This window comes from Vicugna pacos, chromosome 12 (assembly GCF_048564905.1).
Source record: "Vicugna pacos chromosome 12, VicPac4, whole genome shotgun sequence".
Classification (NCBI taxonomy): domain Eukaryota; kingdom Metazoa; phylum Chordata; class Mammalia; order Artiodactyla; family Camelidae; genus Vicugna; species Vicugna pacos.
This window is the reverse complement of record NC_132998.1, coordinates 16,159,893-16,185,819: the sequence shown is the minus strand read 5'-3', so window position 1 is coordinate 16,185,819 and position 25,927 is coordinate 16,159,893. Positions and strand designations below refer to the sequence as shown.

At 38.1% G+C, this 25,927-nt stretch overlaps 1 protein-coding gene across 8 annotated transcripts in view; it reads right to left on the bottom strand.

Moving 5' to 3' along the window:
- The window catches only part of NELL2 (neural EGFL like 2), a 342,904-nt gene that overhangs the window by 183,701 nt on the left and 133,276 nt on the right, over positions 1–25,927 (bottom strand). For all 8 annotated transcript variants that reach the window (XM_072972950.1, XM_072972947.1, XM_072972949.1 and 5 more), the window contains 4 exons: positions 25,825–25,897; positions 25,572–25,654; positions 24,558–24,686; positions 22,974–23,076 (listed from right to left, as the gene is read on the bottom strand). In XM_072972950.1, coding sequence (XP_072829051.1) covers positions 22,974–23,076; positions 24,558–24,686; positions 25,572–25,654; positions 25,825–25,897 — 388 coding nt within the window. The remainder of the gene's footprint in view (positions 1–22,973; positions 23,077–24,557; positions 24,687–25,571; positions 25,655–25,824; positions 25,898–25,927) is intronic.

Here is a 25,927-nt window from a genome sequence, read left to right as displayed (position 1 = left end):
GTCACTCGGATGGTAATTAGCAATGCCAGGATTTGAAACCAGGTGGTCTCGCTCCAGAGCCCAGGCTTTTAATCAATATATTATACTGCCCCTTATCTGACTCTCAATTTTCTCATCTCTAAAATGAGGATTCTCCATCAGAGGAGCAATATACTCTACAAAATGTGGACAGAGTAAATTACCAGCACTTAGTGACATCGAAAGATCAGAAGTCACAAAAGCATTTTTCAGAAAACTTCAAACTGATGGGCACATTTGTCAATACTGTCATTGTAGAATACAAATAGCATTAACATTCATACGGGCTAACAGATAATATAGAAATAAAAGTGCCCCTTTATGCTTCTTTGTGTCTTACGTGACGTCAACAACAACAAAAACAGCAGCAAAATGCCCAGCCATTTCACAGTAGACACATTTTCATAAATCATTGGTAAGTGTATTCTTTGCTCTACCCCTTAATCTCTATAGACAAGGAATCATTCCTCTTTTATTTCCTCATGATCCCATGTTTTATAGAAATAATAAAATTAAATATTTTATCCAATATATTCAAGACTTTATTTTCTCTTCTTTAATACTTAAAATGCTAAATATTATGCATGCAAAGGGACCAAACATAAATAAATCAGTATTGCTATTATCCTCACTCTACCTAGAATATGGCTTAAAAGGGATCATATAAGACTGAATGTTGAGAACTACTGAGTTTCCATGGCGCTGTAATTAAATAGAGGACACTTTGCTTATTGAATAGGACTGGAAACATCCAGGCAGCTTTGGCTTGCACAAACCAAATTCTTCAAACTTGAACAATATGAAAGCAATGAAAAGGTCTATCCACATACTAAATTAAAACAAAATTGGACATCAATTTTCCAAATGAAGTATTCAAATAATAAAATCAAATGCCAAAGAGGGAATATTAAAGGCTAGCAAAGAGAGGAGATTAAAAAAAATTTTTTAAACTATTACATTTACTATTATTTCACTTTCTGGGATTTGTATTCTGGTAAATTTGCACACGCACAAATAATTTAGAGACTATGAAAGGCAAAATGGTTCTGATAGAAACAGCGATCTCAGCATTAATTATCACTCATGCCACATAAACCTTGCATGACGAAATCAGTCCTCTAAAGAAAAAGATGATGCCAAAGGACCCAGTCTGATATTTTGTTAGCATCGGCAAGGGTTTAAATCAAAGATTAACATGTAATGAACCTCTTGAAGCTGCCTGTTACTCCCAACAGGTTTCGCTAAAGGCAAAATGCAAAAGAAATTTCCCTGGAGGATTCAGTACAGCAGGAACTACTATAAAGGTGAGAAGATAAATAATGCATTATCAGCTCTTTTAAAAAATAATTTATGACACATACTCAATATTTTTCAGTGTTGTCTCAATTTCCCTCTATATTTCCTTACCCTTTTTCTGAAGTATACTGACATGGAAAAAAAGAGGATATAAATTTTTGTCATCATCCTACTATTTTTCCTGATTCTATTTTAATATACTTTTGGCCATTTTTCTTTCCTTCTGGCTTTCCCCAGCTAGGACATATGTAGCTCACATCAAAAATTACTGCAGTGTTGAACATTCTCATCCCCAGAAGAAACTATTTAGTCACCTCTTCAGGGGATGAAGTAAGAAAAATTAATGGCATTTGAGGATTATTACCTGTATTTCCAAGATGCCATGATGCTTATTAGCTAACAACAGAGAGGCAACGCCTCCTAGGAGGAGGAAAAGAGAGAATGGCCAAGGCTATTCTTAGAACCACTGCAGATTGTGGTGGGAGAGCAGGAGAGGTGGCATCACCATACAGAATGTACTGGCGTGAAAGGCAAACTGGTACCCAAACCGAGAAAGGACCACAGCATAAGGAGCATTAGTTTGCACACTCTGTCACTGCGTGAGTGTTCATGGCACTGAAATGGTGGGAAAGATTCTCAAGCAACAAGATTATCACCACAAAAGGGTGAAATTATGGGAACCAAAGAAATTATGTGAGCCATGAAAACTAGCCTAGGAAATTAGAAGGAAGAGAAAATGAGAAATTATAGAGGGGATTCAGAGTACATACACCAAGATTCTGTGTAATGTGCATTCCAAGAAAAGACCTTTCTTCCACAAGGGGTTGAACCAGAAGGGTGCTCTTCTTAAAGGGAAAGAAGCCCAAAGGAGACTACTTTTTTCTTTACATATTTTTTAAAAATAAAATATAGTTAACAAGTGTGTATTGCTAAAGCTCAAATGAAAAGGGGAGGTATGTTTCTTTACAGCCTCTAGAGCAGATGGGGTTCAAAAGAAGCCCATAATTAAAAGAAGCCTAGCAGAGTTAACTAGATAAGAAGGGGAAATTTTATTAAACTTTCATGTTACGATAAATTATTTTGAGGCTTTTACGAGGAAGTAGATATGCCTCAATACATTAATGTTAGAGGATTCACTGATAGAAAAAACAAGAAGTTTTAGGGTAGTTTTGCTTTCTTATGACTATACTGCATAATCAAAATCAAGCAACTCGAAAAATCCATTTATTCTATTAACAAAACTCTGGATTACCACGGCTAAACATCACTAATAGAAGACAGAGTAATCAGAAACTTGCATTACTAGAATATCCACTGCATTCAAGTGAACACCACGCGTGGAAAAGCCTCCTTCTCATTCCTTTCTCAGGTGCCCCTCCCAGGCGCCATGGTAACAGACAAAAGCAACATGGCTGACCGAAGTTTTTCAGGCAAGCCTACTTCTTTCCATTATGTTTCTATACATCTGGGCTTGGATAAACCACAAACATTAAGAGAATAAGTCTTGATAACTGGCACTAAAATATCTTAAATGGAAAGATGAAGATAACAGGTTACAAAGGCAGTTAAGTCAGATGACAACGGGAATTCTGCATTTCTCAAAGTGATCCAGTATTAAAAGAAAATTATAAGGAGCAATTATAAAAGCAGAGTGGACAATATTTCGGTTCTCCTTAAAATACTACTAACAGAAGTAAAAATAAAAATCAGGACTTGGCAAGAGTCTCTTACTCCTTAAGTTGGAGAACAGAACAAAGCTCCCAAAAAGGACCTTGCAGAGCAGATTAAATGACCACAGAATTTCATAAAGAACTCATTGAATGCTTAAGCAGGCTTTTGTGTAGGTCAAAGAGGACCAGTTAGAAAGTTGGGGTCATTAGAAGGGATGAGATATAAGGAAATAGAAAATAAAATACAATTACACAGTAAGTGAAAAGGTGAAGAAAGGAATGGCAAAGGTATATTCATATTTGTTTTGGTTTCAGAGGAATCGTTTTTTCTTTAAAGACATTCAAAGACCAACTCAGATTTTTTCACTTCCAATTATATTTTATTCTTTACATTCTATTTTAGATAGAGATCCTTACAGTCTCAAGGGAGTGGCTCAGGTGCTAAAAGAATCTGAGCCTCCGAGATAACTATATTTCACATACATTTCATTGAAAATCTGAAGCACATTTCATCTTCCTTCTTAAAATAATCATTAAAATTAACTAGTAGCTACATAGATTTAATTTCAATTTTATTTTCAAGAAACAAATCTGTGAAAGACAAAAGCAGAAACTACAGATAAGATTAAATACCTACATCTATGGCCAAGAATTCATTTCATATTTTTCCTACATTTACTTTCAAGTTCATGATTCTAAAGCTATATACATTACAGAAACATTATTACTTCAAGTTTTAAATAATTCTTCCTTAATTGGCTGAAATTTCTGGTCAAAATACTGAAGTCATCAAAATTCAAAATATGAGAACTTGTGATTTTACTATAAAACTCCAAAATTAAATTATTCTCAGCTCCAATTCATTATCTAAGCCTTCATTTTGAACATTCTGCAAAAAGGTAATACCACCATTTTGCTTTACACACATTTCTACAAAACACTGACTATTATATTATCATCTGAAGTTGTAAAATTAGTATAGGACTACAGTTAGAAAGTAGTACAGAACAGCTGGGAACTCAGTTTTGTTGACACCATTAACAACTCACACCTAGTTTCTTTCATGTTCATAAAGTTATTTCATACACATCATCTAAAATAGTCACTCAGTATGGATTAATTATCATAACAGCACCATTAATCAGGGCTTATTTTGTTCCAGCAGCATAGTTGACATACAGCATCTCACTTAAACTCACAACAAATGAGTGCGAGGTGGGTAGGGAGGGATAAATCAGGAGTTTGGGATTAGCAGATACAAACTACTACATATAAAATAAATAAACACTGTCTTACTGTATACTACAGGGAACTATATTCAATATCCTATAATAAACCGTAATGGAAAATATGAAAAACAATACATATATATATACTTGTATAACGGAATCACTTTGGTGTACACCAGAAACTAACACAATATTGTAAATCAACCACTCTCCAGTTAAAGAAAAAAAGAAAAAAAAAAGAAAGGAAATACCAAATCACCAATGTTCTCTGCGGCCTGATGAAAAGGGTGTGTGGAAAACACAGAAACCAACACTGACTTAAAAAGAAAGGAGTGTAGAGTGTAAGGCCCTGCAGGTGAAGAAGTTTCAACCATTTCATTTCACTTATATTTTCCTTTTTAAGTATGTACAAAAGCTACATGATAAAAGTATATGTTTAAGTCTATGAGCTCTTTTTGTAAGAAAAAATATAAATTATAAGTGATAAGACGGTTAAAAAAATTCTTGTTCATAGATATGAACAAAGAAGTAAAGAAATTAGAGTGAGCTTAAATGACTTACCCAGGTTCACAACGTTCATAAGAGACAGAGACTCGACTCCAATCTAGATTTGACTTCAACAGCAGTCAGCGTCCACCGCACTGCAGCCTTCGGTTCCCAGCAAAAGTAATAGCGTTCTTAGGAGGCCACTAAATTTCCATCCAGCAAGTCCTGGCAGGTGCCCCGCAACTCAGCCGAGACTCAGCTCCACCTCAGTTCCCCTCCTACATCTCTAATCCTTCCTAGTCCATTTGGTCCACCTGCCATTCCATAAATACGTATGTTCCCCAACTTCCTACCTCCAGACGGTACCCTCTTCTCCTGAAACCATCTTTTCCTTTCTGCACAGCACCATCATTCTCAGTCACTTCAGCTGTGCCTCAAAATGTTGCTGTCACTCATTCCTCCTCCACCTACGTTCAGTCAATTGTCAAGTGATGTGCTGCCCCAGGGGCGCCCCATTCACTGCCACGGCCCAGGCTCGAGTCCTCATTACCATCCGCTAAACCACTGAGCAGGATGAGTAAGATCCCAGGTCCTGATCACAGTCTACAAGGTCCCGCGGGATGTTGTAAGCCACGCCTTCTTTCCCACGCTGCCTTGCAGGCTCCCCCAGCCCAGCCCTGGACTTTTCACAGTTCCTCGAACACATGGGGCCAGGCACAAACTTGCCCTCCGGCCTCTGCACATCCTGTCTCCCAAATAATCACATGGCTGTTTCTTTCACTTCTTTCAGGTCTCTGCTCAAACGCCGCCTCCTGGAGAGACCACAGCACTCTGCCCCATCCTGCTCCATGCTGCTCCCTCAGGCTACACTGAATCGCACATCATTGTCATTTATTCTGTGTTCACTGTCTCCATCCCAGAGAGAGGATCTGATCAAATCCCACTCCTCATACCAGAGAGAGATTTTCCATCTCTTGTATTCCTTACCTTGTCCCCTGCCCTTCGACCTCTGCCTGGAACATGGAGGCACTGAGTTACTCAATGAATTAATGCACGAATGACCAGATGGATTTCTACTCTCTTCCCTCTTTGATTTTACCATGAACAGTGCTATCAGTGTGCCTCAGATCACATCAGAACAAAAATATATGGACGGCATTTTTAGGAAATAGTGAATAGGTCGGTGAAATGTGGCCTAGGACTTGGCTGTGGGACCTGCATACACTGCTTAACCTTTCAACACTTTGTTTCCTCAGGGAATGATAGTAATACCTTCTGGGACCATTTCAAGCATTTAATGAGGTAATGTATAAGGTAAATGTGCATAAAACGGTTACATGCAGTCGATGTAAGCTGGTATTATAACTGCTTGCTCGCTGCCAGTTTCCCATTGCAGGTTCAGGGCTTTAAATGTCAAAGTGAGGAGTCTGCACCTACTATATTACTAATGACTATTTTTTATTAAATTTATTCCCAGTGAGTTAATTTTTTCAATAAATAAATTTTGGTTTGATGCTATTCCCTTCACATGGTGTTCCCAGGCCACATTTGCTTCTTTCAAAATGCTATCCATCTGGAGTTACAAAAACTGGGCCGCTATTGGGAGGAAAAATGTTGTATCGGTGCCTCACACCATAAGCAAAGATGAACCCCAAATGTATTTACATATTAAAATCACACCAGTAAAAAAGAACTAACGGAATATTGATCAGACCTCAAATTAGAAGACTATTTTAAGAATTCATAAAGAGATACCATTTTCTTCCTATGGATCTAACAAACGAAATTGTAAATGATGAGACCCAGTGTTGGCAAAGGAATCTGTTAACACAGCTGGTATAACTAGATCCAGCTTGGTAGTTTGTGGCTAAAAGTATTAAAATGATGAATAGACTGTGGCCCAGTTATTACCCTTCCAAACAATTACCATGAGGAAATAATCTTATACTTAACAGCGAAACACGAGAGGCATTCTCCTTGAGTTTCTCTGTTATCTAAGAGGAAATGTTGAAATCATCTTTAGCTTTATTCTTCCAGACTCTATATCCCATCAAAAGCCAAGTATTTTATTATTAAAACTATTACTTTTCTTTCATTTTCAGGGCCACCAACCCTGGCTTAAATTCCATTAACTTTTAACTAGACTATTGCATGAGTTTTCTAAGAATAAAATCCAGTCCTTACGCTAGGACAATATGTGATAAGGATTTCCAGACTCACCACTATTATTAGAATTAATATGATGAGAAGCATATTGGAAAAGAGACAAAATGATCACTATTTATGGAAGAGATGAATGATTACGTGGAAAAAAGAGAATCCTTGAGAAACTATTTGAACCAATAATAAAGTTATAAAATAAGTAGACCAAAATCAATAGCTTTCCTTTATAGAAATAATAAAGTATAGAATAAAAAAAGAAAATGTATTCACTTTGCAGCAGAAATAATGTAAAATACTGTGAAAAGCACTGCAAACCCACTTTTTTTCCCATCAGGATTTACTATTAATAACACTATGAGACAGCTAATTCAAATGTCTCCTTTTTTTTTCCTCCTTTGTGAGTCAATCAGCTAATCTCTGTTCATTCACTCCTCCTGAATACTAACCTTTATATTGCATTATGATTCTGCTTTTATACACTTACCTGCACCCAGCAAATCTCCTCACTGCTGAAGTCACTGAGTGCTTCAGAATTTGAATTCTACCACTTTTACAGCTTCATCCTCTTGGCTTTTGGCCTTCATTGAATTCTGGTTTCCTCACAAGAATACCACTTGCCTAATGGATCTCTCAAGGGATAGCTATATGCTTTTTTACCATGACAGATACTTCATTCTTATGGGCTGATTTAAGTCTCCTTAAAATTCAGATGTTGAAGTTCTAACCCCCAGTACCCCACAATGTATCTATATATGGAGATAAAGTTTTTGAAGAGGTGATAAAATTAAAAGGAGTCTTAAGCGTGGGTCCTAATCCAACTTGTCCAGTGTCCTTCTAAAAAGAGGAAGTTTGGACACACAGAGAAACAACAGGAATCTGCAGGCACAGACGAAAGCCCACGGAGAGCACAGCGAGAAGGCAGACGTCTGCAAGCCAAGGAGAGGGGCCTTGGGTGAAACCAAACGTGCCAACGCCTTAATCTTGGACTTCCAGCCTCCAGAACTCTGAGAAAATAAATGTCTGTTGTTTAAGCCACCCAGTCTGTGCTATTTCACTAATCAGCCCTAGTAAAATAATGCATTCATGTATTCAAGCGATGTATTCATCAACAGTACATTCATGTACATCATGTATACTACGAAGTACACATTCCGTACTTCAGAGTCAGAAGACACTGATACAGAAGATACAGTCTCCACTCTCCCAAACAAAAATCTGCTCCTTGAGGTTCATGTCACCAGCGTTCCTACCATTTATGCACATGCACATGCAAGCGCACACACACACGCACACACACACACATACACACACACCATTGGACATTCCCTTTCTTTCATTGCTGACTTTGAAATCTGGGTCTCCATCCAATCTCTCTCTCCATCCAAATGTCTACAACATTCTGGAAGATTTTTGGCATCTAAGTAATTGACCCATCCATCCAGCGCCCCACCTCTTGGTTCCTTTGACCCCACCCTCACCCCCACTTCACTTGTATAATCATAATCTGCACCTGTCTCACTCAAAATTGCTCTAAATCAGACATTCTACTTACTCTCCGGCTCAAACTCCTCACACTTCCAAGTTGCCTCCTCAATGACTCTGACTGCATTTATTCTTCAACCCTATTAGTATTTCCTGTTCAATCTGAATTCACTTTCTACCTATTGATTCGCCCTCAACTGTCCTGATCTTCTTTTCTATCCAACTTAAATCTTGTGAGTCTTTAGTTTTGATCCATTTTTGGCCAACATCATAAACTTCTTTATCCAGAAAGCAAAATTCCATCCATGGATGAATCAATCTACTTTCCTCATGCCTCCATCTGGGTTGTCAAAAAGTTAAGGGAAAATCGTACACACAGATGGATGAATAGCAGCCTCTAGTTAGTAACTTTAACGTTTCTTAGGCAACTACCTTTCAACCTGTCTCTCTACCTCTGACTCTGCTGCTTCTCCCCAGTAATTCATTTTGGGTCTCACTTCACAAAGAAAATAAATGTTGTCAGACAGACTCCACTCCTTCCACTTCCTTCCCACCAAATCAATACATTTCAGTACATCTGTATCCACCCACATTTCCTTCCCTCTTGTAGGGGGTGCCCCTCCACCCATCAAAGGTAAAAGCCTCCAATTATGCTCTGAACCCTACCTTTTCTGCTCAATCTGTACCATCAATTAATTCCTCGCTTCTATTTTCAACCTCTCTCGTATATGCCACCAACATTTAAATATTATCTATTCCTATTCTCTGCCATCTTAAAAAAAAAAATCCCTAGACCCTACCATATGCTGCCAATCCACCTCTTCCCATTGGTCCATCTCTCCTTCCATTAACATCTCTCCTCCATTAACAGACAAATTTATTGCAAAAAGCATCACCATCTTTCCTCCTATCCACTCCCCATAGCCCACTCCAAGCTGGCTTCCTTTCTGGTCCACCAAGAGTGCTCTCATGATGTCAGTTACAGCCATGTTTTGAATCTGATGAACTATGTTGGATATCATCGTCCCTGTCCTCACAGTACATTTGTTATCATGCACCACTTCCTCCTTCCTAAAACATTCTTCCCATAGCTCCCCTGGTACAAAAAATGCTTTTGATTTTCCGTGTGACAACACTTTCTCAGATGGTTTTACAGGCTCATCCAATCTCTTGCAGATTTTAAATGTTAGGATACCTGCAGGGTTGGTCCCTGTCCTCTTCTTTTCTCACGATATTCTCTCCCTAAGTAACTCTAACAAACCCCCATGGCTTCAATTAGCATCTATATACAGATGACTTCCTGTGTTTGTATCTCCTGTTCAGACTTTTCTTCTAAACTTTTAACTTATACATCAAACTTGAATATTTTCTCTAAAACACCCATGGGCATGTCAAACTCAGTATGATCAAACTGAACTCATAATCTCCCTCAAACTGGCTTGTATTCCAGTTCTCTCTACTTCAGCTAGGAGCAAACTCGTACACCTACTGGTGTAAATCTAAAATACGAAACTTCTTTGTAATCCATCTCTCTCTCCATCAATCCCTGAAATCCAGTCGGCATAAATGACCTATTCTACTTCCTACATGTTCAAATCCATTCAATTCTTTCCAATTTCGTAGCCATTATCCTACCCCAGACTGCAACCCTCTCAGTCGGACTAGGGCTAATGCTGCCTAATGCCCTGTATCTCCTACTGCTCCTTTCAATCCAGCTCTCACACCGCTGCAGAGTAATCTGTCTAAAATGTAATGCTTTATCACATTTTATTGCTTAAAACCCTTCAAATGCTTCCTAGTGCTTTGGTGTTAGATATCAAGATCCAAGATCTTTCAGATCACCTGAAAGGCCCTGTATTATCTGGTCTTTGAATCTTTCTCCACCTTCACCACAAAATACTCTACTTACACTGTCACACCACTCACTATACTTAAGTCACACTGGATGAGATACCATACCCCATACATCAAATTGCCAAGAAACATATGAAAAAAAAATTCAACAATTCCAATTTTAGCTGTACTTTTGATCTTTGTCCCAGACTCCAGACTCACATACTCAACTACTTGTCTACATTTCCATTTAAATGACTAACATATCTGTCAAACAGAACATATCTAAAAGGAACTCTAAATCTTAGCCACCCTCCCAAATCCAGCTCAGAGAGCATCCTTCCCCATCTGACTTAATATCAACTCTATCCATCTCCTTCCTCAATCCCCAAACCTTGGAGTCATCCTGACTCCCCTTTTACTCATACCCATATCCAGCCATCAGAAAATCCTGTTGGCTCTCTCTTAAATATATATTTCACTCCTACCTAATGAAGGTCCCATCAAGTCTTTTCTGGATAACTGCTAAAACAGACCTTCCTTGCTTAAAATATTTAACTTGCATACCATCGCCCTTAGGATAAAAATAAAACTCCTTCATCTGGCCCTTTCTGACCTCTCTGTCTACATCTCACACCTTGCCCTTGACTCTCTGCCCATCAGCCAGCCACACCAGCCTTCTCTCACAACATCCTCCCTCCCTACAGAGCCTTTGCATATTAAATTTCCTAACCCTGAACATTTCTTCTTCTTCTCTTTACTAGTGTAATGTTATTTGTTTATCAGCTCTCACCTCGAACATCATTTTCTGAAGGATGCCTTCTCTGATCTCCATGCTAGGTGAATTTCACTTATAACATGTGCTGTATCAACATCTTACTGCTGCAACATTTCACTGCATTTTTGCTCATTACATGATTAATGCCTGTCTCCTTGACTTGATTATTAGGTTCATGAAGGCAGAGAGCAATCTTATTTTGTTCACCACTCTATCTTCAGCGTCTAGCAGAGACTAATTTCAGAGGAGGCACTTAATAACTATTTTTCAAATGATTGAAAATTACTGGAAAGAGACACAGTGGCAAGACACACAATTTCACCTTTGTTTCACTCAATTTCTATATGCATAGAACAATCACCCCCGTACTACTATTTCTAGGATTATTCCAAGCTCTCCTGCTTGTAAACTCATCCCTGGGCATACGGCAAACTCAGCCAGGACACTTAATCCAATTCCATTCCACATTCAGCTGATTGTCTCCCCCAGCTCTAAGCCCTACCGCATTTAGGAATCATGGTCCGAAGGGACATTAATAGATTAAATAAATCAGTGAACAAGTACAATGTTCATCTTGTTCTATACTAGCCCACCCCCTCCCTCCTTCCCAACCAACAAAATAAAAGTGACCTTTCTGGGATTCAGGGCCTGAGAAATGCTGGAGGTAGACAATGGGCATAAAAATAAATGAGAAATGCTTAACACTGCTTGCTGCAAGATCAACTTATTTGTGATCAGAAAAGCGTACCTTTTAACTGTTCTAAGGACATGATGCTTACCCACAAAACAGTGTGGAAAAAAAATGTGTTACCCACTGCATTTCTTTTCTCCTTCCAAACACACTAAAGAATTAGCTTCCCAAATTCCCAAATCTAACAATAATCACTCAGGGAAAAAAAAAAAACTTCATCTTTCATGTTTTCTTACAAATGATGCTACAATCAACTATGAGGACCTAAAATTGGTCAAAAAGGCTGGAGTAGGTTAAATAAAAACCAAGAGACTGTCCAGGTCCATCTGCACACACTCGGTTTTACATCACGAAGTACATTTGTGCAGGTTCACTAACTCCTCCTAGACCACCACGTCTGAATCAACCCCGGGAACTAAGGGGCACAGAGCACAGTTCCAAGGGCATGGATTTATCAGGGAATTTTTGCAAAGGAGAAAAAGGAATTTAAGCTGATGCAAAGCGCATTGTCCTAAAGTTTTCTAATACTGGGTTGCTTTTATTAATCTTATTCTTATAAGATCTACAATAAAAAAAATCCGAAGACTTCAATGTATGTGGGACACGAACAGTTAACAAGCTTAACAAGAACAGTTTAATTTACCATTGAGACAGCACAGTTCATCGCAGCAGAGTCACCCAACATAAGCTGAAACTATATACCTTATAAAGACTGTGGCAAGCCACTAAAGGCGTGGGAAGTTAGACTGATGTGAATTAGTCCACCAAGAGTATTTAGAAGGCAGGGAGGGACCAATTAGAAGAATGGGATTAACAGGTACACACTATCATATACAAAATAGATAAACAACAAGGATTCACTGCATAGCACAGGGAACTATATTCAATATCTTGTAATAACCTATAATGGAAAATAATCAAAAAATAATATAGAAATATACATCTATAATATATATGTATAACTGAATCACTTTGCTGTACACCCGAAACTACCACAATATTACAAATCAATTATACTTCAACAAAAAATTTAAATTTAAAAAGAGTATTTAGAAAGAGACTTCATTTAATGAAAATACAAAGAAAACTTAAAAAAAAAAAAAGATTTTGGAATGAAGGAGGAAGAATTCTCCCTGATCACAGACTTTCAAGAATTCCAACCAATAATCCAGGTAGGTCTATTCTAGACCTTTTCAGTAGATACTTTGAAATTTTAATTCAAAGTTCTTTCCCCATTCTTTGCCAAAATCAAAAAATCCAACCAGAAGATAGTTGCTTTTAAATTTTCTTTTCCTGAACTATCAGAATCAACAGTCTTTGTTCCATACCTGATATACCACAAAGCAATGAAAAGTTCTGCTTCCTATAATAGGCACAAACACTTCATACTAGTAATGCATAATGGGTAATTTACAATTGATCTTTCTCTCCTTTCTTACTGAGTACAATGTGTTATAAAATTGTATTTCCTAAGTATTTGGATATAATTTCAACATATGATTACTGCTGTCTCCTCCTGAACATCATAAATTTTTTACTTCTCTATTCAAACTGATTCTCTCTTTCCACAAATGAAACATGTTACACATCACACGAGGCAGCATATATGAGAAACACTGCACGTGTTCCACTGCAACGCTGCCACTTTACTGGCTGTGTTACCTTGGGCAAGTAAAGGAACCTCTCTAAGCTTTGGTTTTCTCATCTGTAAATTAGAAATCATATGAGAAGGAACAGAATGATGTATGTTGCGTTCCCATACTCGGAAGATACTTACTAAATGTTAGCTCGAACCATAAACCCTAAAACATATATTTTGAGGCCTTACTGCATACTTAAGATCCAAGAGAGAAAAATAAAGCTCCATTGAAAATCTGAACAATCAGGAAAGCATATCCACGAGCTAAATCTTTGCTAATCTAATGTGTTCCACAAAGCAGCATCACCCAGGAGCTGCTTAGAAATGCAAACTCTCAGGCCCCACCCCAGAACCACGGAATCATAATTCTAATCTTAACAAGATCCCCAGGTGATTCACATTCCCATTTCAGTCCGAGAAGCACTCAGCTCAGTGATGTGCTTCTGCAATACAGGCTAAGCCTCACAGCTGGTTGGATGAAAATTCAGGTCTCAGCAAAATTACAAATGTGTGTTTCAGGGATCATTCAGGTCCCTTGCCAATGGTTAAAATCATAAATACTGTATCTGCATATGATCTCTTATACTATGGAGACCTAAAATTCTCTGTCCTACATTGCTGAGTTTGTTGCACAAGTGTTTGTGAAACATGTCTTTCCAACTTGGAAATAACATTTGTAGGTGAGGGCAATTCTGAAGTCAGCCAGCCCAGAAATGCTTGTACACCAACAATGTAACTGAAGTATGAAACAAACAACGAGGCCAAGATGTGAATATCAAATCCTAAAAACCCGGTGTGGCCCAAACTCCAGAGACCACATAGCCAGTTCCCTACTGGAGGCAACATTCCAACCACTGGGGTGGAGAGAGTGTGTGTAGGAGCTGTTGCCAGTTAGAAGCAAATTCTAGGCAAAGGTTCTAGTACCTATGTGGATAGAATGTTCCAGCAGCAGGCCACGGGATTACAGCGGCCGTTCCAAGGGACAGATGTCTTACACAGTTACTGTTCCTGAGCTGGATGCAGCTCCATTCTCTCCACCAACTACTCCAGTAACAACACTTAAAACAATGTCATGTAATTTCCTGTGTGTGTTTTTCAATAGCTTAATAGTTTTGAATTGGGGGCCAGCTTTTATAAAAAAAGAAATTTGCCTTTGTTGTACTCTCTGAACTGAAAAGGAGAATTCCTTTCCGACCCTTCCTCCCACTAAACCCCTAAATCATTGTGTTTTCTTCATCAAATTGTTAATCTATACTAATTGCATACAGTCTGTAAATACGTACCAGAGAGCCCAGGCCACACACAGTATTCAAGGCGGCCTGCGGGGAGTCCGCTGTGCTGTGTCGCTGTTCTGTACATTTTCTTGGGGACGGTGGGACCCGTGGCTCTACCCTCCAATGGGCACTATGGTGTCCATTTACCTTTGTTACGTGGCTGGTCTTCCTGGGTAACTACTTTTTACATAATCGCCGAAATCAACTTGTAAGAGGCTTTAAATTGCATGTATCTTATTTTTTCCCCTCTTCTGATTTCAAAATGCCATTTTGTATGATCTCTATTGAGAAGAAAATCAGCTCATTTTTTGAAACAATTACCTAACAACACTGCAGATAAGAGGCTGCATTCTCTGCCTAAGACGAGTGTTTTTCTTCTCTTCACTTGAGTCTCATATGAATGATATGTAGATGATTGCTCTTTGGCTTTGGTGGAAATCTGAAATTCTCTCATTTGTTTCAAAGCCTTACACTGGTAAGCAGGACTAGCCTCTAAGGAGTCCCACTTTTAGCCTCCTTGAATTGTGCCAGACAGTTTGATTTAATTATTATCAACAGACAGATTTGCATAAAGCTCTCCTGAAGGTTTTAGGCCATTTAAGCAATGTCATTAGATGGGCATAGAAATTCTTTTGAGCAAATGTAATGGGGCATGAAAAATAATAAAATCCACAAAATACATTTATTCAAGTATCTTAATAATAAAGAGAAATTACAATTCAGATGAAGAACTAGAGGCTGAGTACTCTCTCTTATTTTAGAATAAACCATGATTAAACAGGCACAGCATAATGCCTCAAAATCAGAGGGCAGGACCTGTGTTATGTCTTCCAGAAAACCACTTTCATTTCCGAAAAAATAAATAAATTCAATTTATTCTTAGGCCATCCATGGTTACTGAAGATGCAGAACAGCAATTAATTGTAAAACTTATTCCCTATGGGCTCACCAGACAACACTGTTTGTGGTAAGACAAGAAGTTCAGGCTTGCATAGACTATCCTTCATTAAGGGGTCTCCTGTGAATTGCTCTTACCTTGTCCAAGTTGCTTGGGAAAAAGAAAATCACCCCCTGATGCCCTTTGTAAATGCCCAGCTGTATAGTACAGCACAGGGAACTATATTCAATATCTTGTAATAGCCTATAATGAAAAAGAGTATGAAAAAGAATATATATATATGTATAACTGAATCACTATGCTGTATGACAGAAATTAACACAACACTATAGACTGACTATATTTCTATTAAAAACAAACAAACAAAAACAAAACAAAACAAAAGAGCCGTGAAACTGAGAGAAAAGTGTTTCCAGGTTTCCCTGGGCACTGCCACCTAGTGCTCCTCACTAGACGGGAAAACACCCAGGGTCAGCTTTCTGCAGTCATTCAGAGCAAGAGAGGAATAGGGGAGCAAGAGATGGAGATATTTAAAGGTGCCATGGTCCTTGACCCAGCAATCCCACCCTTAGCAATTGACCGTATAAAGCCATATAAAAGTGTACCAAGATTATCTATGAATGACATCTCACCACATTGGCCTTCATAAGAAAAACAACAATAAATTGGAAACAATCAAAATACCCTTTGAGAAGGAAGAAATAACATTATGATAAACTCTACACTAGAGGACTATGCAGCCATTTTTAAAAGCATTGATACGGAAACATCTTCAAGATAAATGTACAGGAAGACACAGGACATCCTTTACAAGCACATGACAAGCCTACGCTTGCACACGTGAGTGGACGCCTTGATAATCACGCGGAAGGATACACAAGAACTAGACCTGCAGGGGAGGGAGGAGAAGAGAGATTTTTCTGTTTCATTTTGTATCTTTTTGGATGGATTGACTATTTGCTATATGCACGCCTTATTTTTAGTTAAAACCTTAAAAATGCTAGAGTAGGATTAGAAAGAAAGAATGATCAAGTCAAACATCTCAGGACTGCAGAGCAGAGGACACAGTAGCAAATCACTGTGACATTGTCATCATCCTATAATTCTGCCCTGCCTGCCTTTTCCTGGCATTCCCAGCTCTGCTACAAGCTGACTTGTTAACAATAGATTTTTTATTTTCTAAAGATCATTAAAATGTATCATGTCGTGTCTCACAGAGTCATTAATCTGAAGGCTATATTGTTAATTACTCTTGCTTACTAATATATTGCCAGTTCAGTATTTTTTCCATTGATTCGGTATTTATCAGTTTTTATAATGTTTAAAAGATAGCAGTATGCCAAATGCCTGTTTGAAGAGTTTATGAAAAAATACCTGCACAAAATTAATGAGCATGCTCAGGAAGTCTACAGGGTTATCTTGATAAAATCTCTGTTTAATAAAATGTGGCTATTTGTCTTCAGTGAAATTAAGCTCAATGATCTTAACTAACATACAAGTGAACTATGTTCTTGCCCAGTGTTTCACACATAGCTATAGCATTAGAAAAGTGCCCTCATTCTATGAGTTATCCAATATTATTTTAAATACTAAATTAAGGTAATTTTGGTGAGAAAAGACTGAATCCATACCAAGGCAGTGCACATGATTTACAACAACATCCTTAGCTCTCAGCTCATTCAATTGTTTGCTGACATAATATTCCTTAATAACTACTGACTTTCAGGAAGCTTTCTAAAAATACTGCATTTGGTGTCTAAAACAACACACCTTCCTTTTGATTGCTGTGTCTACCTTTTTCATTATTGCATAGATGCCCTCAGTCAGCATCAGCATTCTGGTCAGGTAGCCCCTCATGTCTCTATAATGCCAACTTGCCAACTCAATTCTAATTGTATTCACGCATGAGAACCCCCGGTGTATATTACAGATTTCTCATGCTTCCAAAATTACTGTAGAGACAGCTAAGTTTATTGGCTATGTTGCTCCAAAATTATTTTCTTTTTCATATATAGCCAATGTAAATTACGTTTCTTCTTTTTTTAAAGAACAAAGAGATTCTAGGTGAAATATAATTTCTTCCTCTTCCCTATATTCATATGTTCAAAAGTCTCTGAGTCAGTTTCATTATATTGTCATTCCTCTGTAAAAAAAAAAAAATCCCTAAGTTACGTGTGTAGCATTCATTTAATGCTTGCTATGCCTTGTAAGTGACAGAGCTAGAATCATCCACGTTTGCACACTAGTGCGAAAATAAAAGAATCAAACCTCCCAAACTACCATCTTCTGCCAAAAACAAGAGAAAGGTTCTTTGGGAAAGTGTTCATATAAAAAAATTCTACTCTTAAATTAATGAAATTGGTCCATAAATACAGGAAAGGGTGCTCATCTTCATTTGTCATCAGAGAAATGCCAATTTGAGCAACAGCACAGTATGATGTACCAACATCATTTATCATAATGCTTAAAATTAAAAAGTCCAAAAATGCTAAGTGTGGGAGAGAATGTGGAGCAACTGGAATGTTTGTACGTCGTCGGTGGGAGGGCGAGCTAGTATAACCACTTTAGAAAACTTTTTGACAAAACAGATTATGCCGAAGGGTAAAACAGTTTTGCCAACGAATAAAACAGTTCTATCCTGTGGTCAAACAATTCTAAGGCATATACCCATCGGGCATGCACAACACCAAAAAACAGGTAAAGCTGGTTATAAAAGGACTATTTACAGAGCCTGGAAACCATCTAACTCACTCTGCAATATTAAATTAGATTTGGGTACATTAACACGGATAGAATATTTATGGCAATAAGTATGAATAATCGACATCTACATGCAAAAATGGAGAAGAATCTCACAAACATGATTTTGAATGAAAGAAGCCAGACACAGAAGACTACATAATGCATGATAAATTTGTTCTTAGTATCAAACTTGGTTAAGACCTATTCAAAATGTTGACGGAGGAATGGGCCTTGAGAGTAGTACTGTGTGTATCAGAACAGAAATTGGAAAAAAAAAATTATCTTGTATTACATACTAACTGTTTAATCTTAGAAAAGCCATTTAACCTCCCGGGCTTCATTACTTCTATGTAAAATACAGATAATGAAACTTCAGCTCCTCAAAAGCAAATTGTTGCTCTAACGACCTCTAAGGTCCTGTGTAGCTTTAAGCTTTTTGGCCCAATGAGAAAGTGTCACCACTTTGTATTTTCATCAATAAAAACATAAATGGTTCTTCTAATAAAAACAATAATAATAGCTAACAGTGTTCTAAGCACTTTACGTGTATTCCTCACTCAGTCCTCAGGCCAACCCTTAGATATAATTTTACGGATGGGAAAACTGAGACTTTGAGAGGTTCAGTAACTTGACCAAAGTCACACAGCTAATAAATTAATAGACAGCAGAGCTAGAATTCAAACCTAGAAAATCTAGCTCTATAACCCACACACTTGACTACTCAATACGCAAAGACAAAATAACAAATAGATTCTATGTAAGCTGAGTGTTCTGAAATGAAGATTGAAACAATATGATACCCAATAGCACAGAACATATTAAAATATAATCTATGTTACATATTAAAACTCTGACTTTGTTCAACCAAAAGAATAATTTTAATTAATTCATATAAATCCCGCCTCGTTGAGAAAACACCAATTAAAGTAACTATGGCTACCAGCCAAGCACCAACCAGTTTTGAAGGTCACATCTCTATTTCCTGTATTTGATGCCTTTCTAGAAATGGAGAGGAAATCTGCCTTCTTTGTTTTTTAAAATACAGCCTCTTCTGCAAAAGACACGACAGCTTTAGTTCAGATTTGCTTCAAATTTCCTATTTCCATGAATCACCTTTTCTGCGAAGCAGAGCTGTGTGTCCAAACTTGAATCTACAATCCACTGAATACTTCCAATTTTTTTCTAATTTCAGTGGTTTTCAGTAACTTCCTGCTTCCTAGCACTTTAGATGATTACTTTCTGATAATTCTTTTTTTTTTTTGTAACCTGGCTTGAGGTTTTATGTACTTTCATTAGTTAGACCTCATCCTATTTCAGATTGAAAGTCATCCAAGATACTTATACTTTATATTTTCTAGAGCTGCCTTGAATGTGTGTCAGTTGATCTTGCTGTTGGCTGGGTAAGAGCTGTGACTGGGATAAAGGATGTGGTGGCAGTGGCTGAAAGGGGGGCAGATAGAGGGACAAAGGCAAACTCTGCCTACCTGGCAATTTTGCCTAGACTCAGCCGGGATCCCAAATGTGTTTATGTCATTGAAAAGCTTAGTTACTAGTCAATAAAAGTGAATCACTTAGATTAATTATAGCAGATGGTTTTAAAGAGAGAAGCAGGCTGGCAAAGCACAGCACTTTCAGATAGAATTTTTCTAAGGCATCTAACTGTATGCTCTTGGACAAGTCACGTAATCTCCCTTATTAGGACAATGAAGGCAACACCTACCTTATAGAGCTGTTGTAAAGATCACATGAGAAGCAGAGTATGTGCCTTCTAACCTAAGGAAGTGACATGACTTCATTACAGTTGTGATTATTATTACCTTAATGGTTTGGTGTTGGCATTCCTGCCTTCGGATTTCATTCTGTCTCTGTTCACTCCATCACAGTGGCTCAGTGGTGGGGACATAAAAGGTTAAGCCCCTCCTCCCAAGACTTTGCTTATGTAGATTCAAATAAAGACAAGGGACAGCCTTGGCTCTCTCTGACGTCTTTCCCAGAACAACAACCTTCTCACCATTCAACAGTATTTATTTCTGGATAAAGGGCTGGAGCTGAAGTTACAGAGAGAAAATATAAAGCAGGCTGCAAATAGGGCTGCTGAATGTTGCACAAACAACTCCAGTGAAGCCAGGCTGAAAGCGTTAAATAAAGGAGACCAAACAAAACTGGCCACACGCAATGACTTTGTTCATTACCGTCTTGGAAGAGTAATGTTCAGCAGTTAGGTTATGGGTTTTACCTTCCAAGGGCTTTAGAAACAATCACTGATGAATCTCTTTAAACAGCTCTCACTAAAGAATATATTTTGTTAATTTTATGTCATTCAAAAGGCTATTGAGCAAGAGTTTCAAAGATAGAATGAGCGCAGTGTATAAGAAGGCTTATGCTTGGGTTTTAAAAAGTGAAACATACAGAACTTAACTTATATTCCGCCAAAAATAAGCTCTCATAAATTATAGCGATGATAATACTAGGAAAATCAACATAGGAAAATGAGACAATTTCCTTCCCCTCATATGTAACAGTGAAACACACACACACACACACACACGCTCTCACGCACAACATCATGGGTATGTGTAACTATTGGTTTCTTCCATTTTCAGCACATGTGAAAAGCTGAACTGTCTAAACAAGTCAGCTACTGATTATTAAATTTAAGTGCTATTTATCTGTCATAAAGTAAGTGTTTGCAAAACTTTTCAGAAGCACATTTTCTGAAATATTTTTAGTGATTGGTTTTAAATTTATCTATTTGGAGACAAACTCCCAAATAATCTCTAATACTTCCATATGAACTAAGTGCTTATTTCCCTTATGGGAAAAAAAAAAAAAAAACTTCTGTGACTGTTTACTGAAGATATCTTGCTAGCTTTTGTAAAATGTCGAATTCATCAGAACCAGAAGTTCGAATACCCAAAACACAAACAAATACGGGACACAAATCCTCTATATTCTACGGCGTTTTTATCACTGAATATGACCAGAAAGACAGAGTCACTCCATCCTTATTATTTTTAACCATATGAAAGATTCAAATGAATTATTCTGGCACTTCTCCGGTGATGTTGTGGTCCCCACACTCACTGATCGCTTACTTACAGCTTTCACTATTTTATATATGAGACACAGTTGATTTTCAATCATTAACACCAAAGTCTGCCAGAAGCACTTTGCATTAATGAATCTCAAAATATTTTACCATTTCATTACGTCTAACTGCATGCTTGTTGGGAAGATTTTAAGCATAGTCTGATTTAGTAGGCAGCTTGCTGTTGATAACAGAGACAAATGGTAGAATCAGAACTGAAACTCACAATTTCTGACTAATCCATCTATCATGATGGTCCATTATTTCAATCAGCCTGTCGCTAATAAAATCAACATCACTTACTGCAAATCTATCCTATTCACAGGTAACAATGTAGAAGGATCAGTGGAAAGGATAAAAGAAGTTAGAGCAAAAGCGTAATTCCTGCTATTGTGTTATGCATATAAAGTCCTAAAGAGGACCCTTCTTCCTCCTACCTCCAAGCATCCACAAAGAAACCTACTGAATATCACCACACGCTTTTCATTACTGAGACAAGTTCAAGGAAGAACTCAGATTCCCCCTCCAAGGAAATGAGCTAGTGATCTGTGTGAGGGTGACTGCATCCAGTCCTTCCTGGTTCAGCCAAACCTACTTGACTAGGCTAATAATACACTCTCACGAAATGGACTGGCTTCAGTGGAAAGTCCAACAAAATTAAATATAAATGAGCTCCTCAGGGAACTCAATCAATGGACTACAAAGCAACTCCCTGATTTTCCTCTGATAACTTGTCACTCTCGTCAGAAGTTGCACCCTGCACACTGCATAGGCGAGAGTAAGGCATGGCAATGGTAACGAAGCAAAGATAAAAACCCTAGAAAAGCAGCCAGTACTTTTCTCTCCCTCTCCTTTACCCTCCCTCATCCTTTGTGTGTGTGTGTGTGTGCATGTGTGTGTATAATTATATTGCACTTATATGGCCCTAGATATACTACAAATTTAATAACAGCCCGATTTTCATATATATTACTAACCCTTGGTTTAAAAAAAAGAGCTAAATTTTAAATGCTACTTTTAACAAGGATTTAAGGGCCGTCTTTTAAAGTATAAGTGATATACACGCAATGATTACTGTTATTAAATAAATGATACAGAACTTGTTCAAAGAGCACTTCCAGATGTCACAAGTGAACTGCATAAACCAGCTGCTAGAAGGCAGGCAGCTTCCTCAGTCAGTGGCGTGAGCCTCTTTTTATGAATTAAGGACCCGGCCCTGTTGCACAGTGGACAATCCTCTAACAGTGTGTACTTGTGCAGTTTGGGTTAATGGAGTTTCGTATCACCTGCTGTTGAAGGTCACTTGTATCCTGGATTTCTTTGGTCATTGTGGCTGAGTGCGGACTATTCTTCACCTAGTTGGGAGGTATTTGTTATCAAGCAGTGTAATGACAGAAACGCCTTCCACTAAGTTTCTTTCGTGTCTTTGCCACCACTGTCACTATACAGAATAGATTTCTCCGAAAAAAATGTTCTTGCTAGAATACAAGTACACCATTTTTAAATGGAAAAGAACTGCTCAACCGAAGTAGAGAAGGCATTCTTCCTACTGCCGGCATTCTTCCTACTGCCAGCATCTCTAAAAGCTATTTAGCTTCCCCAGATTAAACCAACGGTGGGTGAGTATTTATCAATACGAAGCTTGCCTTTGGCCAAAAGAGTATTCATCATCAAAGTTATGCTCACATTTGCATTCCTTACAGCACCGGCCATCCACGTATGCAAGCGCCGACTTGAGGGGGCAGTCGGGATTCGGGCAGATCAGAGTTTCACACTGGATGGTTCCATTCTGAGAAGAAAACAATATTTTAAAGAATGTCCAAGTTGCAGTTTGGTAGCATTCAAGTATTTTTAATTTGGTTCTTAAATTTCAAACGCCCCACTATTCTCTTTGGTTATTACACAGTAAAACCCATAATACAGAGACCCACAGTAATACAAATTGGCTCATAACACAGATGGTAATTGGCCCCATCTTCTGTCCAGCAACTGAGCTACAGTTCTCACCTCCTGCTGTCAAGTGGATGAGGACAAGGGTGGAGGGAAGGGCACACACTGACAGGGAACTAGCAGGCTGGGGGTATGTCTGGGGTACCCATCTCCCCAGATGACTCCCAAAGTGAGCATCAACAAATGAGGGGGCTACTGGACTAGCTGCTGCCATCTTGAAGACCCAGACTCGGGACACAGAAATCTCCCCATGGACATCTAAGCTCGGACAGGCCACCACCATGAATCAGTGCTGACAATCATCACGGGAGGTGCCAACCTGCAGAGGAGACCTCAAGGAATTTGATTCCCTAAGGTCATCCAGAACTCCCAGATAGCTTCATGTTATCTAGCCATGTTATTGACTTCACCACACCACATTTGATATTTCACTCAGTTTGATTTTGGGCACCCATTTATCAAGTGGAGAAGGTTTTACCGCATTTGTAAAATGCCAAATGGTAAAATGCCAAACTGGTAAGAGTTTAATATGTTCCTGAATAGAAATCACACAAAGCACGCACACACACATGCACGTGTGGTTATTTCACAGCTAACTTTGATCTTCTTATATCAATGATGTTCCATTTTTGAATAAACTGGATGAACGTGGGAAAACAAATTTTTTTAGACTTCAGACTTCTTTCCAGTCAACCAGTTTTAACAGATGCATTCATGAGGAATTTGAAAGTTCAAAACCAAACTCATTTTGAACCTTTCCTTGAAGATGAACTTGTATTTTTAAAATAAGAATGCACTAAATATTCTACTTTATTAGTGAGCAATTAGAGAAATTACATTTATTTAAGCACTATAATTTGTATTCCACTGTATTAGTAAACTTCTAAAGATTATTTAAAGCCTATTATTTGTTTATACAGCCCAATCTGCTCACCATACTTCCCACTGCATATACCTTAGTTTTATAGAAATGCATTAATAAAAACATGAGGGGAAAAATCCCTGGAAAAGTTAAGGATTACAAGATAGAATCCTTTGGGAATTCCCTTACTGACCCAATTTAAATTGTTAATGTCACGTGTGTACGGATAAACTTAAAACTTTACAGCATTCTTAAACCATCATCATCTTTACGGGCTAGAAAGTGTCTTTAATAATGCAACACACAGTTCTTAAGATTTGCCCGGGTTTGCTGTCACTTTAGTGTTGTGTCTCGAGGAAATGGGTCTTGAAATTTTCACGATTACACTGTTTAATAAATTTTTAAAGAGTGGGGGTGCGGCGGAGTTCCCTTAGTGTGAGTTCCAGCAGAAGCCATACCAGGCATGTGCAGTTCTTACAGCCGTCTGTCCAGGACTCGAATTCTCGGTAGGTGGTTCCCTTCACGGTGCAAGTCTTTTCACAATAGCACTGATCCAGTCTATTCATTCGCTGTTCAGCCCTAGACAGCTGTGGCACAAAGGAAGGGGTTATATTGTTCACCATTGCTGCAATGCAGAAATGCAAAATACTCCGCTAGGCATCGGATTGCTTTTTAGGTGGACAGCAGTAACGCTGGCTGTGCCCATCAACGATCTGTTACAGATACACGGAAGCCTTTCATTTAGAAGGAATTCTCCCTTATTTTTGTAGTATATTTGTCCCTTGCCTCTGGGGGAAAAAAAGCATTATTTATAAGATGGAAATGAAGGCTAAGTCAAAATAGCACCCTCCAACAATGCCCAGAGGCATCTTCCATTAATTTTTAAAATGCTTAATTTCACGAATCTGTTTGCTGAAGTGAAAACATAAATTTTAGAATTGACATTGCATCAGAAACAAATCATCGATATATAACACACCTTTCAGCTCATCAGTAACTGCTATGACAACAGCCTGGCGAAACGGTAGGTAAACCCGCCGTGTGCTTAAGACAGCAAATAATCCTACAGCTGTAACACAGTGCTGGGAAGCTTTGTGGGGACCACTTCCTCGACATAATTCTAGTGTCCATGTTCTTTACAATGTCCTCTTGCCTCCTTCCTTACAAAGAAAAACTAAATGAAAATAAATAATGACAAAAACTAAATTAAACAATAAATCCTCTTGTAGTAAGTAATGTAAAAACCAAGTAATCTGCCTCATTCCTGATTAACTGACACATCTGTTATATAGATGGCTAGGGTTTGAATATTTATAAGCCCCTTCCTTGAGTAGGGATTTCAATTCAGTCCTTGTACACAGTAGGGTATAAGAAAAGTCTCAAAGGTGAACAACGGTGATTATTAAAGGAACTGTAAGGGATCTCAAGGATTTCTGAGCTCCCTCTGCACTCTTTTTCTACGTAGCTTTTACCTTGGCTGATGTTTTGGCTAAAATATCCTGCAGCTCCATGATCTTCTGCACGAGTCCATGGAAGTCATTGCAAGTTGGACAGGCTGGAATTACAAACACTACATTGGTCAAGTTACATTTAAAAGGGGTTCAATCTGGTTAAGTCTATGCTGACAACTAATATATGAGAATTCCAATTTCACATTGGCATTCTGGACAAAATTAAGCAAGAAGCACACTTTTCATTACACGGTGCAAGAACTAATGGACTTACTGCGATTAAGATCTGGGCACTGAGCAATAAATCCTTGGGGCATGACAAGCAATTGCACATCTTGCATTATACCCTGTGTGTGAAAATTTTTAAAAAGACGTAT